Genomic DNA, 17,629 nt, shown 5'->3' with positions numbered 1-17,629 from the left:
TTTCCTCGCGGCCCAAACCCACGAGCAACCCAATTGTGCTGCCTACACCGCTGTGATCACGGTGGCACGATGCTATTGGCAGACTCAGAGCGTTCACATGATCCGGGCCCCACAGGTGGGTGAGGAGGTGCGAGAGTGGATGTCGTGAGCACGCGGGCGAATTGGGTGCTACCGCCGTCCCAAATTTCCACTCGATAAAAAGCAAGAACAGGAGCCCCATTCTCTGCCCAAAATTTATAAAACCCCAACGGAATCGGGCATATTCCCCTATCCTTTCTTCTTAAAAGACCAAAATGCCCCCCAGTTTCTTGTCCCTTAGGCCTCCTCTTGTTGGTAATTAAAGAGTAAGTACTAGGATTATTTCGTAATTTGACAACACAACAGGCACAACCCTGGCCGCGCGCGTTGGTGCCGGACGCTTGTCATCAGCGTTCTTCCGGCTCTCCTGATTCACCAACTGGCATTCAGTCTTACCGAGATGCCCACGTGCTCTTTAGCCCTCCCCCAACGTCGAAGTTCAATAGATTTGTCGCCGGTTTACATTACCCGTCCGATCTGCTAAAACTATTCCTCTACCGTCGGTCTTGAACAAATCAAGCGACAATCTTGTGGAAACAGCAAAAACTGGGACCCACAAAAAGAGGGTACTTCCGATATTGTGGTAAAAGCCAGGGGCATTTGTTTTCTTCATTTAGTCCAAACCCGACGCCGTCGTTTTATCCTAGAGGCGGCACCTTTTTTATACCCTTCCCTGTTTTTAAACTCTTTTTTCTGAGCGCCGGTACCAATGCAGAAATCTTTCAAGAAACCCTCGAATCGCTCCTCCCCTCCTCATCGGCCCCAACTCCCTCTCCGTTTTCGTTCTCCGAGATCGATTTCGTTTCCTAAAAAACCCTAATTTTGGTCGTTTCTTCTAAGATCGGAGGGGCGCGACTCGATCGCCGTGAGGTTTGCGGGACGGGAGGGGGCTGGAAGAGGGATGGACGGCGGCGGCGGGGGAGGCGGAGGAGGAGGGGCGGCGGCGACAAGCGCGAACCCGAACCTGAACGCGAACATGCCGCCGCCTTTCTTGAGCAAGACGTATGAGATGGTGGACGACCCGGCTACGGACGCGATCGTGTCGTGGGGACTGGCGAACAACAGCTTCGTAGTGTGGAACACGCCTGAGTTCGCCCGGGACCTCCTCCCTAAGTATTTCAAGCACAATAATTTCTCCAGCTTCGTCCGCCAGCTTAACACCTATGTACGCGCATCATCCATCTCCTTCCCCCATCTTTCCTCTTTCCTTCTTTCTTTGGATTGTGAGCGGCTTCAGCGTTATCGGATTTTTCAATCCAAGATCTGTCAAACCGGTATTGGGATCTATATCAGTGGGCGAGCGAGCCGGTATGGTACCGAACCGACGCACAATATGCTTGGACTTACCGGCTTTGAACCGGCACACTTTTCTTTTTTTTAAGTTAAGAATTGGCGCTTACATTTTTTTTTAAAGTTTTTCAAATTTAATTAATAAATAATTATTTTTTTAATTTTTTTAAAAAATAATTTTAAGCATAATTTGATGTTTTTATATTTCTATGATCTTGGTTTAATCTAAATGATGCATTTTATTGTTTCAAAAAAAATACAAAGCATAAAATGATTAGTGAGATATATATATTTAAAGTATAACATAAATATCGGTATATAAAATTTCGTCGAGTGGCGATGCTTTTCGTAAATATCCAAATCGTTAGCATAGTCAAGAGACACATCAGCCTACCCTTTTAACTAAGTGGTGTTGAGTCTTGTATGTTCATCCCATAAGGAACGTGCTCTGGGTTGGATCTCTTGTTGAAGCTTTGGCTTTAAGAGATGTTTTTTAACTTGATAATACAACTGTAAAGGAGTTCATCCAAATATACTGGCAGCAAAATCCAACTCATAAAATACTTTGAATTGTGTAGGATAGTAGTCATTGAAAGACAATACTTCAGACATACAAATCTATATCTGTATTCTTATAAGTCATAGGCTGCCTGTGGCTGCGGATGATAGGATCTAGTATACGACTCAGAACCTAATACGTCTATAGATTCTATTCCATAAGTGAGGTCATTTGTAGCTGCATCGTGTCCTCTTGAATGACCTTGAAGAGCATGTCTTTTGTATACAATCGTATTCTCACGGGCTCTATCAGATCGTATCTTAGAAACGGTGGTCTTATATTTTTCATTCTTTCTGGACAGCAGATTTATGACCACTAGAACTATCATCGTTGCTGCTTCTGGTCTCTGAATCTGAATAAATTGGCTCCTCCACACTCTTCATAGGGTTGCATGTGCCTTTTTTTTTCCTTTTTTGGTGTGCTAAACAGCTGCCTATTTGCTCTTCATGCCCCTTTTTGTCTGACTATGTTGGAAGGATAGATATTGCCCTCCTGACTGAGTCGATCGGGTAGCATAGTGGCACGTCTAAATATCTTTCGATCATATTTCATTGATTCAATACTTCTAACTTTTATACTAAGGATTTATAAATTAACCTATGACCAACCAACGAGCAATATTATTGCTTAAATATAACCTAGACTCTTACTAAGATTAAAACTTGATTTTTCTTATTCAACTTAAATTTAAAGCTATTGCTTCTAAGTAATGCTAGACCAACCATAACATCTTCTTACCACTCTACATCTGGTTCTCAGTAAATCCAAATTACACTGATTAACGTAAAAAACATAAAACTTACATAAATTTGTTTTTCTGTTTCACATAAAATGTGACTGAAGCAGTCATTCTTCAATGATATTAGCACTTTGATGTTTGTAACTAGCCAGTTCTACTGCAGTATTTCCAGTTGTTCGGTTGCTCATATAATCTCCTTGTTTCATCTCCAAGACAATTGAACATATTGTTAGTTTGCTCCTCCAAGGTCTTTGTGCCTCGGTCATGTTATTCATGCAAAATAGCCATGTCATCTTGCAATCATGAAGCTTAGCCTGTTATTTTTGCAGTTATACCAGGTCAGTAAAGTTCTGCAAATTTAAATTATCCGTCTAGCAGTTAACAAGAGTTAATTATAGAACAATCAACAGACGATAGGGGCTTTCTTCTCTTTCATTGTTTATTTGAAATCTTACATATCTTGTTTCATGTACTAATTTTTTAATTTATACTAGCATCACATAAAATAATAAAATAATTGAACTATCATTACCATTCTCTTGAGTGAAATACCACCAGAAACAGTAAAATTGACTTTGCATAGTCAATGAGCTTCTATATTGGTGTTAGATGATTTTTTTCAAAGAGAAAAAAATGAAAAACAAGTCCCATGTTCATTCCCCTTCTTTCATTTTCTGTGTCTACTTCATTCTTTTTTTTTTCTCCTTGCATCTGTCCTTGGTTGTGATTTGTCTATATCATGGTGTGAAGTTCCATTAGGAACATGAAAACGAAAATGAAAAGTCTGGATCTTCTCTGAAACTTATCCAAAACATTGGTCGGTTTTGGAAATTTATGTGGCCAAATCAAACAATTTTTTTTTTCTTTAAAAAAATATGATTGTTACATTGAAAACTGCCAAAATGATACATTCAAAGGTCCCCAAATAATGTGATTTACTTTAAATGATATTCTGATCTGATGAAACTTGGTAGTTCCACTCCAACCAATATTACATAACCATTAACATCGCCATCTTTTCCTTTATTTCTTTTCAGGAGGATATGTGCATTTTCTTCTGTTCTAAAATCAGATCTAGAACATCTAATGAGAGTTTTAATTAAATTCCTGAAGTTCTCCTACCTATGGAATGAGAACTGCCTTGACCCCCTGCAAAATCGGAAGAACTATAAGCATTTCCTCTCCTACCTATGGAATGAGAACTGCCTTGACCCCCTGCAAAATCGGAAGAACTATAAGCATTTCCTCGTATATTTGAACAATAGAAATATGAATACAACATTATCTGGGATGGATTCTTTTCATAAGTTGGTATTTAGGGAACCATTGTTGGAGAAAAATTGTAAAATTTAGGAATACATTTTACTAGATTCTTCGAGAGCATGAGAAATTTTGAATATTTAACCAAAAGGTAGAAATTTAGACAAACTTGTACAACCATGAAAAAATAAGCATGTAATTGCATGTAATTAGAACTCTCTTCTTGGTTATTGAAAGGCTTGTTATGTTTTTATTCCAAGTAGGTGCTGGTAGATTTCTTGTATGTAGGGTGGTGACCTTGTCCCATTTTATAGTGGCAATCACACCCTCTCATTTGAGTGGTCATTGTGTAGCACATTAAGAAGAGTCAAGCTAGATTAGTTTTAGTTTATATGAGTGGATGAAACTTTTTTAATGGTTCATAATTTGTCTAGAAGCTATTACTGGAAAATTATCGACAGACAACACATTGATTTTTAATTATCATTCTTGAGCTTTTTAATTGCCCTTCTTAGCCAACCTCATGACTATCCCTGCTTATGCCCACTTCTTCTTTTTCATATCCTCTTTGTTCTTTCATTTCTTTTAATCCTTAAGTTCCTTTCCCATTCTTTTTCCCAAAGTGCCTTGTGTTGCCTGAAATCTCCTATGTAGGTATTTTCATATCTCATGTCTGGATATATAAGAGAGAGAAAGAGGAAACAAGTTCTGGAAAGGTACTCAGTGCTGTTTCTGCAGTACTACAAGCCACAATGTACAAACAATTTATGAAAGGACAAATACCACGCCAACAACAAGAACAGAAGTTATCCACATCACTACCTCTTTTAAAGATCTTTTTAACACTTTATTCTAACCCAACTATGAATGCAACAAATGTTTGCACGACATCAGATAACCTTTTTAAGGATATCTACTCGATGAGATCCTTTTTTGTGTTTTTGGATAGAGCTGCTTAATGCTATGAAGCATCCTAGACATGCAATTGTAGGACAAATGAACAAAAGTTCTACAATCTGGATAATGTTTTGTAAGATCGACACTTGTAAAGACTAACAGAATGCCTGGAACCTATACCAAGCACTTTGATTGCAAACAGTTTTTTTTAAAACCAGGACAAGTACGCCCATCTATCACTATGATGCAAAAGGAATGCACAATGAACACTTTATCATTATTCATCCTGGTCATGCTGTTGAAAGTCCTTAATTTAAAATAGCTAGCTTCATCTACTTTCACTTCATCAAAATTCATATGAAAAATCTTGATTGCCCGGAATAATCCTTGACTACCACCACCAGTTTTAGAAAATAATGAGTTTTTAGACTGTCTTAAGTATCTGATCACTTAGATCCAACATTTCAAATAATCATCGACATGTTAAATTTATTAGTGAAGTGACACATCTCATACAAATGTTGTCTTTATAAGGCTTGAATCAGTAAATTACTTTCTATATATTTTTTCTTTTTTCTGTTTTTTTTCTGAGAAAAGATTATGCAGAACCTAACCACTTTCATTGAGAAAAAAGAAAGGATATAAAATAGAGTGAGATAAAAGGAGGAAAATAATTAAAAAAGAAAAAATGGAAAGGGGAGAGAAAAACACTAGTACTATAAAGTGGATTGAAATATTCTCAGGCGTTGACATTTTTTCTGGATGATGGACAACTTTTAGTTATTTGTCTGAGAAATTAAATATGTTATCAAAAAATGTTTTAAGGAAAATCTACTTCAGGAACGACACATGGTGGTGGTGCCCTATTGACTTGTATTGCATTAGTGCTTTTGCTTGGAGCCATGAAAGTGGGATGAAGAGTTTGAAACTTCACGAGGAGTTAGTTTTGGAGGCTATAGAATATGTTGAAGAATATGCCCTAGGCTTTATGTGATACCAAATATAAGTTATCTAGTGAAGGCCTGTGGTTAAGATTGTTTTAATATGTCTTGCTCCATTTGATATGGCTGGCATCATACTTGCTTGAGTGAATGGATGAGTTTCCCTTTTCTTTTTTTATATTTTTCCCCTGGTAATACCTTTTCTTCAATGATAATCAGCGAACTATTAATATTATCTTTTAGTAGATTTTTTTCTTGGTTCCTCTTAGTTTTTACAGGTTTATTCAGTCATTGTTTCTTTGACCAAAAGGAGGGAATTTTTTTTCCTTATTCCTTTCTTTACTTTTTTTAAGACCCTACCAGTTTTGTTGTGCGAAGAGCTGATTGTTAATGAAATTTATAATCATAGTAGCCATGAGGTCTACTGATCCATGGGTCAAGCTAGGATTCCATTGTTTTTTCTTTTTTCCTTTTTTTTTTTTGCTGGTGTGTGGTTTGCGAAAAAGTATACTCTTTTGAACAAAAACACAGTATTTATAGACATATCACATGTTTGGTTTTGGGAATAATTTGGCAAGCTCATAAAATTCAGAATTTGGGAAAAATCCTGAAAATGTTTGAGATGTTAAAAGAATGTAAAAATATTTGTAAATAGATGCATATATATAAAAGAAATACCATGGATCCTGCTCTTCAGTCTTCATTGGCGAATCTTGGTGGTATAAGTGATAAAAGGAATAAGCTTATGTATGCCTTTGATTCGTGGGAGGCAGGTTGACAAGAAAAGAAGTAGAACAATAATAGCAGAGAAGTGGAGAGGAGAAAGTGGTATTGGAATAGGTGCATGGGACCTGGGAGGATGAGAAGCAGAGGAAAAGAGGAATAATGGAGATTGGAGGAGAAGAAGAAAGGAGAGAGAGAAGGACACGGGATGACTTTTGGTCTCTCTTTCTATTTTGAAAAAAAATTAATATCTATAAGATCTCAAAAAGCAGTGGAATACCTCAATCCCATACCATGGTCTGTATTCACTTTTCAGTTTTCACTGCTTCAAAGCACATGGAATTGTTTTTGCTAGCACAGCTGATTTATTCGCTGATTCATGAATAGATTGCAGTTTCAATGAATTTCACATTTTAGTCTGTGATATGTTTGCAAATAATCTAATAATTCACAGAACAATTCATCAGGCTTGCCAAATCCGAATAATTCATGAGTTTTTTCATTAATTCAGAGAATTGTGTGATTATGCTTATATATTTTTTAAAGAAAGAAACTAAAATAATTGCATTGAAGTTCTTAGTATTCTTTATGACCATTTTTATCTTCAAAAGTTACTTCATTTAATACTTGCACCTAAGATTGAAAAGGACTCCAATTTGGGGGGGGGGGGGGGGGCTTGTTGCATCAAGGTTCGTGCGAGGGGCGGACATTTTGCCGAACACCTTGTGGGCAGTCCATGGCTGCTCAAGTGGACTGCGAGCCAGAGGCAACTGTCCGGGGCCCGCCTGGGATTATGATGCCGAGAATGGTTGAGACCATGCCCCGGTGGTCTGCGGTGGCGTAGGGGGGCCAGCGACGCCCAGAGGTGCCCTATCATCGGGCTACCGAGGCGGAACTGGCTGCATTGGAGCGCTGCTTCCCTCGGGTAGTGCGGTTGCCGGCGGAGCGGGTGGATCAGGCACGGGCAGAGTGGGAAGGGACGGCCGTCATTGCCAGGAGTCTGGGGAGGCAAGTTCCGGTTGAGCTGGTGGCGCGCGATCTCAGAGGTCGGAGTAAGCTGAAGCAGCCGGTGGAAGCTCTCCCAATGGCGGATGGGTTCATGACGATCCGTTTCAAGTCGGGAGAGGATCGAGCGGCGGTGATGGAGGCTGGCCCGTGGCTGGTGGCGGGTCAGTTGTTGGCGATGGAGAAGTGGATGCCCGACTTTATTCCGAGTGTCCATACTATGAGTCGGACGGTGGTTTGGGTCAGGCTACCGGGGCTCCCACTGGAGTACTGGGACAGGGAGATGATCTTGGCGATAGCTGCGGCTGCTGGGCGATCGATGGAACTGGATAGCATTTCCAGCGGACAGCGACGGTTAGGATTTGCTCGGGCAAAGGTGGAGGTAGATTCGCTTCAGCCATTGGTGCCCGGTACGCTTGTGGAGGTTCGGCAAAGGAGGTTTTGGCAGGACTTTGTCTATAAAGATCTGCCGGGCCTTTGCTATCTCTGGGCGCGCATGGGGCATCAGGCCAGCAAGTGTCGCTTCCATGAAGCGGGGAAGACGGCAGCGCCGGAGGCGGCCGACGGGTTGGGCGTACCCCCGGAGGAAGAGGCTGCGGAATGTCAATGGGACGGGGAACGGACCATCTACGGACCGTGGATGACTGTATCCCGGGCAAGCATGCATCGGGGTGGCGGCACCAGGAGGGTTGCCGGGAGGAAGACGGTGACTGAGCCCCCCATTGAGTCAGACAGGGGACCGGTCCAAGCAAACTCGGCGCCGAGTCCGGCTAAGGCTGGGTCGAGTTCCCCCATATCTCCACCGGATTCGGAGGGATAGCAGAAGCCCAAGAAAATAGCTAGGCGTACCTTGCCGGAGCAGAGCAGGGCGATCGGCAACGATGCGTCGGACGTGGGGAAGATGCTGGAGGCGCGGACTGAGTCGGAACTGAGTTCGGAGCAGGGGGGAACCCAACCCACAGACCTCGGCCCAGGCCCGCATTGCATACCGGACCGGGCTAAGGTCTCAAGCCCAACCCGCGAGGCTGATAGAAGTGGGCTGGCCAGGTTGGCTGAGGCCTAATCCAACTTGGCGGACCCGGGCCTGGCGGAAAGGGTAGGTGGGCCGGGCCCACTGAAACGGGCCAGGAGCCCAACTAAAAGGCAGGGGGGCTCAGGGCCTGTGGATCGTGGAGTGACCCTGCCTATGGTGCCCACGGCGCTTGGAGGGTGGGCTCCACCCTTGGCCGGCGACCGTCGGCGCTTCAGGAGCTGGAGCTTGTCACCGGCGGTCGTCGTGGGCTCTCGGGCAAGCGAAACTGCTGGCAGAGGCGGTAGTCGCGGCAGAAGAAGGCAAAGGACCTCGGCAGACCCAATTTCCCGGCGAGGATATGGGCAGTGCAGCGGGCCAACCGTGCCGGTGGCACCGACACGAGCGGTAGTCGGCCAGAGCGGAGGTCTGGCGAGCGATTCTCCAGGAGGCTTAATGCGGCCAGACCAAGGGGAACCCGGTGGTTGCTCGGACCAGGGACGCTCGTCTCGAGAGCCACGGAACATGGAACTAGTGGGCAGCGGAGGAGGTCATGGAGCTGTGGTCGGTGACCGGCGAGATGAAGGTGAAGGTCCGGCCATGGAGCCGGAAGAGAAGGTGGAGTTCTCACAGCGGGAGGAGTCCAAAATTCCAGCTGGGATGGGGGATTTGAACTCTGTGAAGCGGAACATGGAGGCTCCTGTTCGTGCTTCCTCTATCTCAGCCGTAATGCAGACAGCAAGGTCCCCATTGCCTTCAGTGGTGATGAGGGGAGGTGCTGGGAATTCAGGGTATGGATCCACCTCTCCACGGGAAGGTGGTCAATTTGCTGAGAGCTGCTATCCAGGGAGAAGAACGGATGTCAAAGGAAGGTGGGGTGTCCAAGGTATCAGGAGGAGTCTGCCCAGGGAGTGAAGGCCAAGCCTCTACATTTGGTATATTATGAAGGTCCTAGCTTGGAATTGTAGGGGGCAGCCAAGCCTTCCTTTTCGTCGGCGTTCAAGAGGTTAGTTCAGGTTCATTCTCCTGAAATTTGCTTTCTTTGTGAAACAAGGGTGTCTGAAGATGGGTTGCGCCGGGTGCAGCGGCATCTGGCTGCTGACTAGGAATCTTTTGCGGTGGAGTCCCAAGGTTTGTCTGGGGGTATCTTGATGTTGTGGAAACGAGGGATGGCCTTTGTAGATGTTTTTTGTAATTGCTCTCAGCAGGTGGTGATGGTTGTATCGGAACCAAATGAAGCCCTATGAGTTCTATGTGGGGTATATGCTAGCACTGACTACCGGACGAGGAGAGTCCTTTGGGGTGAGTTGACTAGTCTATTGACTCAGGGGGTGCTAACTATGGTGGTTGGAGACTTTAATTGTATTCTAGGTCCTAACGAGAAAAGGGGAGGTAGGGCCTATTCTGACTCAGTGGACAGGAGAGAGTTTCGAGAGTTTCTGGCTACTATTGGACTGGTGGACCTTGGCTTTTCCAGACTGCGATTTACCTAGTGCAATAATTAGTCTGGGCAAGCTAGGGTGTGGGAGCGGCTTGACAGGGCCACTGCATCTCCGGATTGGATTCAGCGATTTCCATCCTATCAGGCCAGTCATCTTGCTCGGATTGCCTCTGATCATTATCCTCTTCTGATCTCTATAGCTTCGAGCTCCAGCCATCATAGCCCATTCAGATTTGAGAAGCTGTGGTTGTCATATCCTCAGTCTTGGGAGGTAGTCAGGGAGGCTTGAAGCATGCCGGTACGGGGCGACGCCATGCAGAGGATATCGCGCAGGTTGGAGCTCACTAAATGCAGGCTTCGTAGGTGGAACCGAATGTTTGTGGGCAACATCTTCCGGAGATTAGAGGAGGTGGAGACTATGATTGCAGATCTTCAAGGGAGGTAGGTCCGGGATGGGGAGCTTGAGGGGGCTGATATGGTGGATCTACGACGCTATTTAGCTTCCCACCATTCCCTATTGCGCCAGCAGGAGATATTTTGGAGACAGAAGTCGAGAATTCAGTGGGTCCAGGAGGGTGACCGGAACACCAGGTTCTTCCATCGATCGACAGTTATCAAAAGGCAAAGGAATATGATTCGATCACTGGGAGTTGGGGTGGGCCAACGGGTGGAGGAGGATTCTGCAGTGAGACAGGTGTTGTTTGACTTCTTCAGTTCTAGATGGACGGAGGATGGGGGGCCTTTCGTCACTGATCAGCTCCTTAGCCCGATAGTCAGAGTGGAGGAGGCAGATAATGCAGCGTTGATTAGGCCAGTGTCGGACAGAGAGGTGCAGGAGGCGGTATGGGCCCTAGCTGAGGATAAGGCCCTTGGACCGGATGGATTTCTCCCCTTCTTTTAGAGGTATTGGGGTATTATTGGGAGGGCAGTGGTGGAGGCAGTTCAGCTATTTTTCAGTCGGGCTGTGATGGCGGACGACTGGAAGGCTACCTACATTACATTGATATCGAAGCGTCAGGATGCTTCGGAGCCGAGTCACTATAGGCCTATTAGTTTATGCACTACCTTGTATAAGGTAGTGGCGAGGCTCATGGTGGGGAGAATGAAGGATTTGTTGCCTAGTATTATTAGCTAGGAGCAAGGAGCTTTTGTGGGAGGGAGGAGTATATTAGATAACATCCTGCTGGCCCAGAAGATGATGGGAGATTTACAGCGAGCTCCAAGGAGGCGATGTTTAATGGCACTGAAACTGGACATGGAGCGGGCTTATGATCGGATCCGGTGGGATTTCCTCAGGCGGGCCCTGGAGAGTTTTGGCTTCCATCAGGTCTGGATTGATTGGGTTCTAGGCTTGTGTACAGGGGCCAAGTTTCTCCATTTTGGTCAACGGCACGCCCTCGTCTTTTTTTCGTGCTACTATGGAGCTTCGCCAGGGATGTCCTCTGTCTCCGTATTTATTTATCATTTGTTCTGATGTGCTTTCTCGTGCTCTGCATGTAGCCTGCGAGGACCGGGAGTTGGCGGTCTACAGCCCAGCCCCTGGTGCCCCCCTATTTCTCACTTACTTTTTGCAGATGATTGCTTGTTGCTTGCTAGGGCGAGGGTGAGGGACGCGAGGGCCCTTCAGAGGGTGTTGTTAGAGTACTGTGCGGCTTCCGGGCAGCAAGTTAATCTCCATAAGCGTCCATATTTTTTAGTCCGAGCACGGAGCGGAGGGTGCGGCGTGAGATCAGGGCGATCTTGGGGATGTAGGAGCAGGAGGGGGTGCTGGATTATCTTGGGGTTCCACTTACAGGGTGGAGGCTGCGGGTGGCAGAGTGTTTCGCATTGGTGCAGAGGGTGCAGAGCAGACTTGAGGGATGGAGGGCTTCATCATTGTCTATGATGGGCAGATTGACGCTGGTCAGGTCAGTCCTCTGTTCGATACCCATTTATCTTATGGTTGTGCCGAGGATGGTGCTGGTGGCGATTGAGCGGCTCATGCGGAGCTTCCTGTAGGGCTCCCTTGGAGGGGGCCATGGGATACATCTTGTGGCTTGGGAGAGAGTTTGTCTGCCACTGAGCAAGGGTGGTTTGGGGGTGCAGTCATTGCTAGCGAGGCACTACTGGCGCGGCGGGCCGTGCAGGTAGTTCTGGAGCCGCAGGGATTCTGGAGTCGGGTCATGATAGCTAGATATGGTCGGGCAGGCTCAGTCGGACAGGTGGTGGGCAGACGGAGGGTTTCCTTTATGTGGCAGGCAATTCGGAGGCACCTGCCCATGGCCTTGGAGCACTCCAGATGGTTGATTGGCGACGAATGGAGCATTGACGTGATGGAGGATCCATAGGTGGATGCACTTCCATTGAGCACGTGGCCGATGATGATCAGTGATGAGGGGGCTACGGGTGTGCGACCTCTTAAGACCGGGGGAGGCATTGTGGGATGATGACAGATTGGGGCAGTTATTTGAGGAGCATCTAGCAGAGCGGGTATAGGCCCTTGCTGTCCCGGGATCAGCAGGTTCAGATAAGTTTGGAGCACCACTTGCAGAGCCAGAGTCAGGACTGGCGACGTTTCTCGGGTTCTTCAGCGGGAGTCAGAGCTGGGTTTGGATTGTGGCTGGGTATGGAGGGTTGGGCTACACCAGAGGGTTGCACTATTCCTCTGGAAGGTGGCTTGGAAGCGTTTGTCGACGATCTCCGTGTTGAGCAGGCGTGGAGTGGCTATCCCCCCACTATGCCTGGATTGTGAGGTAGACGAGTCGGTTGCCCATGCACTATTCCAGTGTGTGTGGGCGAGGGAGACATGGAGACTATCTGGGATCCCGGAGGTTACTTGGAGCCAGAGGGACCGATTTCTTGAGGTAGTTCGGCACTGGTCAGCTGCCCCCCAGTTGCGTCGGGTGGCTATTGTGGCGTCCTGCATAGTTTATCATATATTGATGGCCAGGAACGCTAGGGTATTTGGCGAGCGTAGTCCATCCCCACGATTCATGATGGAGCGCGCTCGGGCACAGGCAGCAGAGACTATCCATGCAGGTTTAGATCGTTGACCTTTGACAGCTCGGGACATTTAGGGCCCCCACATTGCTTCGGCAGCTTCTCACATGATTTTCTTGGAGCCCCCACCCCCGAGTTTCCTCAAGGTCAATTTTGACGGCTCTGTCCTGGATGGTAGTAGGAGGGGAGGGGCCGGTTTTGTCATCAGGGGCCCGACTTCGAGTGTGGTGGCAGCAGGGGGTGTCAGCTCTTCGACACCTCGGTTCCAGGCGCAGAGTTATGGGCGGCTTGGATGGGTTTGCGTTATGCGCAACATGTGCTGCAGGCGACTCCCATCCTCTTGGAGGGGGATTCGGCCACGGTGATTAGCTGGGTCCGGAGAGGCCCATATAGTGATAGAGGAGTTCATCCCTTGCTCCGTGTTATTTGGTTGATGGTGAGGGAGGCTATCACATTTCAAGCTGTGCATGTATATCGTGAGGCTAATGGGGCCGCGGACTAGGTGGCGGCATTTGTAGCGCCACTCAGGAGGCGCCCTATGGGTTGGAGAGGATGAGATACCTGGTGTATTCCGAGACCTTTTGTTTGCCGATTCTATTGGGGGTATTCGTACCCGCATTATATGATACGACTGTTTTAGCAAAAAAAAAAAAAAAAACTTCACCTAAGTTAATTCTACATCTTTTGACAAAGTAATTATGTATTTTAATGAATAAAGTAAAAGAATATGGCTTCATGGTTCATTGTTCAATTGTTTATGTCAACAGAGTAAAATTTGGGTTATCATTATTAATTTATTATTTTTCTACACTTCACAGTGTAAAGCATGTGTACGAATTCTTTTATTTCATCTTTGGAGAAACATATAGATGACTAATTTAAGATAATCTTAGTATTTGGATATGTCATGATGTATAACTGATAGTGTGCATGTACCTTAAAGATATAATATAAATATATGCCTATATATGCATAACCTACTTTTTTTGTGATTAAATCAAAGTTCAAAAATAATTGCTTGTTTATCATATTGCTACAATTATACAGCACTCAAATTTATTGGATTTCTTTAACATGAAGAGAGTATCTTAAAACCTAGAAAATTAGATCTACTTGCACACATTGAAAGCTGACATCTCCTTAGTGGGTAAAGTGGGAAAGAGATAGAGGCTGGATTGCAAGAGAGGGTCTTCATCGACTCTCTTTTGCTAGAGAACATCAGTGGGTGTCTTCCAATCAATCTAGCAGCTCTATAAATCCAAATGTGGTTGGATTTGGGGCAAGTTTTAAAAGTTGTTCAGGAACCTAATGTTAAAACCAGACTTGGCTATTATGAAAATCTTATGGTATCTCCAATCCATCTGGTAGCTCTCTAAAGTCTAAACATAAATTTAGTTGGATTTGAGACGTGTCCTGATAAGGAACCTAATCCAAAATGAAACTCAGTTTTACAGGAATAGCACAGAGGCTAATATTCTTTAGTTAAAACCTCTAGTTTGTGATTCGGCTGCAAATGTCCATTTTTCAATCACTAATGTATCATGTAGTGGTCCCTGACTGAACTTGATGATGGAATGTACTTTTCTTTCGGGGGAAGATTGTGGGAATGAACCATTTATCTTTTAAGTTGGTCATATATTTACTTGTGTCAACCTTTCTTCTGACATTGGTCAAGAATTTTACATTTTTTGAACTTTTGATTTACAAGCAAAGAATTTATGTTTCAGTAATAGTTATGGAAATTTTAAAGGAGGAGACCAATTTTATTTTAGATTTTAGCTTGTCTAGTTAAATATGAAAAATCCTGCTTTGTTCAAGTAGTTTGAACTCAAGTTGGCTGAGAAATTGGGTAGGAATAATTTTTGTGGTGAAATAAGTTTTGGAAATGAATTGAACTTAGATAAGTAAATTTAGGGCCATTTGTCACATCACATAAACTAAATGTCAGTCTATGATTTCAGTTTATATTGTATTGAAAATTTGCAATGTGCTAATGGAACATGGGTCAATGATCAATATAAAATATCAATGGTTTAATATTATTCACTTTGGTAATGTTGCTTATTTTTACCAAGTCATGATGATTCAAGGCCATTGGCTGTACTCCCTATTTAATAGATGAATGATTAGCAGCTACTGGTCCACTACATGAGACAATCTTTTGGATTAGTCATAACTTGGTCGTTATTTTGTGTACCAACAGCTGTCTGTGGAAGCGGCCTTGCTGTTTGAAATGTTCATTCTGCATGACATAGATTGCGAAACAAATCATACTTTTCTTCTTAGGTTCGCATGATGGTTATTATGACCATTTAATATTGATAAGGCATCAGCTTCAAGATTTCTTCACTGTAGCATGTTTTCTAAGGAAATGCTTGGAGAAATGGATTTAATTAGGCCTGGTTCTTAAACAACTTGCCACAACTTAGTCAATTTCTTCTTGGCTTGTTACTGGGTTTAGCAATGTCAGATGTTGGTTCCTAATTATTTGATATTCAGCCTCCAAGCAAGTGTTCCCTCGTTCTATCTGTTCTTTCTTTCATTCTTTCTTTTTTGTATTTGTTTCTTTTAAGTCTTTTGCGCATGGTAAAGCTGTTTATTTCTTTGACAGAACATTCATACTGAATTCTATTAATTGTTTTCACTTGGTGATTGTTACTGTTGTTTGAGCAGGGTTTTAGGAAAGTTGATCCTGATCGATGGGAATTTGCTAACGAGGGATTTTTGAGAGGTCGAAAAGATCTGCTGAGGACCATTAATAGGAGAAAACCCTCTCATGCTCATAGTCAAACACAGCAGTCTCAGCCACAGAATGCTTCAGTTGCAGCTTGTGTTGAGGTGGGGAAGTTTGGGTTGGATGAAGAAATTGAGAGGCTGAAGAGGGACAAGGATGTACTCATGCAGGAACTGGTCAGGCTGAGGCAGCAACAGCAGACCACAGATCATCAGTTACAGACCTTAGGTAAACGCCTTCAAGGAATGGAACAGCGCCAGCAACAAATGATGTCATTTTTAGCAAAAGCCATGCAAAGCCCAGGCTTTTTAGCTCAATTGGTGCAGCAGAATGATAACAGCAGACACATAGCTGGAGGGAACAAAAAACGGAGGTTGCCTAAGCAAGAAGGCAGTTTGGGTGGTGATAGGGCATCATCGCTCGATGGCCAGATAATCAAGTATCAGCCTCAAATGAATGAAGCAGCCAAGGCAATGCTAAGGCAGATTCTGAAAATGGGTTCATCTCAGCCTAGGCTGGAATCTTTTAGCAACCCTGATAATCTTTTACTAGAGAATTTCCCTACATCGCCCGGAGCATTTGACAGTAGTTCTTCAAGTTGGAATTCTGGAGTGACCCTTGCAGAGGTCCCTCCTAATTCAGGGTTTCAGTATGTTCCTGCGAGCTCTGGGTTCTCAGCAATTGGCTCGTCTTCAGCTGTATCTGAGATTCAGTCTTCTGGAGGTGTAACAGATATGGTTGCAACCAACAAATTGTCAGATATGGATGTTTTATCTGCAGTTCCAGATTCCATTGCTCCATCAGATATGAATCTTCCTGATTTTCCTGAATTAGAAGGGATTGTGCCTAATGACAGTGTTGACATTCCAAGTGAGAGCTTTGCAATGCCTGACCCCGAGAGCGTGTATATTGACCCTCTTACAACAGGAGTGGATGAGGCAGCAATTCCAATTGAGATGGAGAAGCCATCCGTGGATACTATTATCGATATCTTGGCTGAGGATCAAAAGCTTCCGGGCATTATTGATTCATTTTGGGAACAATTTCTTTCAGCCAGTCCTCTAGCAGGAGAGACGGAAGAGGCCGAGTCGAGCATACAGGAAACAAAGGAGATTCAGCTGGGGCCAGAGAATGGTTGGAACGGTGCACAGAATATGGAGCATCTTACAGAACAAATGGGGCTCCTTTCTTCTGACCCCAAACAATGATATCGAGCCAATGCAGTTCTTTCTGACTCAAAGCTAATATGGGTTGCACTGTGCACGCGTGCCCTCGCCGGTCCAAAGCTACACCAACAGCTGAATTTTGGCACCTGATCTCTTGGTCTTTACTTGCAAGATAAATGACAATCATATACAGGCATCCAGTGACTCATTTTTGCGTTCAGATGGCTGCCATGTGGTGGCCTCTGCTTGTCCTTAGGCAGCAGACCGTGGGCTATGTTAATGTTCTGTATGTGAAGTTGCATCCATCACTATTCACTTTAAATATGCTCTGGTATGAATGCTTCTCCCATGCAGCACCACTCTGGTTTATATGCCAGTAGAAGTAAGACAAGGTGAGGAGATACATCGTCACACGTTGGGAGAGACAGGATGGATGCATCATTATTTATAGAGCTACGAATAAAGTTATTTGTAGCAAGACTATGTTAAATGTGTTTTCTGACATGGAAAGAAGTGTTCTACGTTAGCATCATTATTTATTATTACTACTTATTTTCATTTCTTTGCATTCTTAAGGTGCATGGTTGTGGCCTCGATGAAGACTAAAGCAAACAATGTTGGAAGCATCCCTGAGTGCTTGGCCAATGATGATATATGAAGTTGGATGTTAAAAAACTTCAGATAAAGCTTGAGTGCTTATGATTATGGTTTCCCTTGTTTTCTTGGGCTCTAAATGTTGGTTAACAACTTAACTTCAGGCCGACGTTGGTACCGTCGTGGGATTCCGCCTTGGTTGTGAAAGCGCATG

The 17,629-nt window shown here is 44.4% G+C and overlaps 1 protein-coding gene across 1 annotated transcript; it reads left to right on the top strand.

Moving 5' to 3' along the window:
- The first annotated feature begins 740 nt into the window (after window positions 1-740).
- On the top strand, window positions 741-17,379 carry LOC103714584 (heat stress transcription factor A-1). The gene is made up of 2 exons (XM_008801879.4): window positions 741-1,243; window positions 15,595-17,379. Exons 1-2 carry the CDS (start codon window positions 980-982, stop codon window positions 16,861-16,863), a joined length of 1,533 nt encoding a protein of 510 aa, XP_008800101.2. The 5' UTR covers window positions 741-979; the 3' UTR covers window positions 16,864-17,379.
- The last annotated feature ends 250 nt before the right edge of the window (window positions 17,380-17,629 follow it).

This window comes from Phoenix dactylifera, chromosome 2 (genome assembly GCF_009389715.1).
Source record: "Phoenix dactylifera cultivar Barhee BC4 chromosome 2, palm_55x_up_171113_PBpolish2nd_filt_p, whole genome shotgun sequence".
NCBI lineage: Eukaryota > Viridiplantae > Streptophyta > Magnoliopsida > Arecales > Arecaceae > Phoenix > Phoenix dactylifera.
The sequence above is the reverse complement of the archived record's forward strand: the minus strand, read 5'-3'. Positions and strand labels throughout refer to the sequence as shown.

Bases quoted from the DNA above. Each gene is read 5' to 3' on its own strand.
- LOC103714584 (XM_008801879.4), top strand. From the start codon at position 980: ATGGACGGCGGCGGCGGGGGAGGCGGAGGAGGAGGGGCGGCGGCGACA. The intron at 1,244-15,594 runs GTACGCGCATCA...TTGTTTGAGCAG, and splicing joins TCCGCCAGCTTAACACCTAT to GGTTTTAGGAAAGTTGATCC.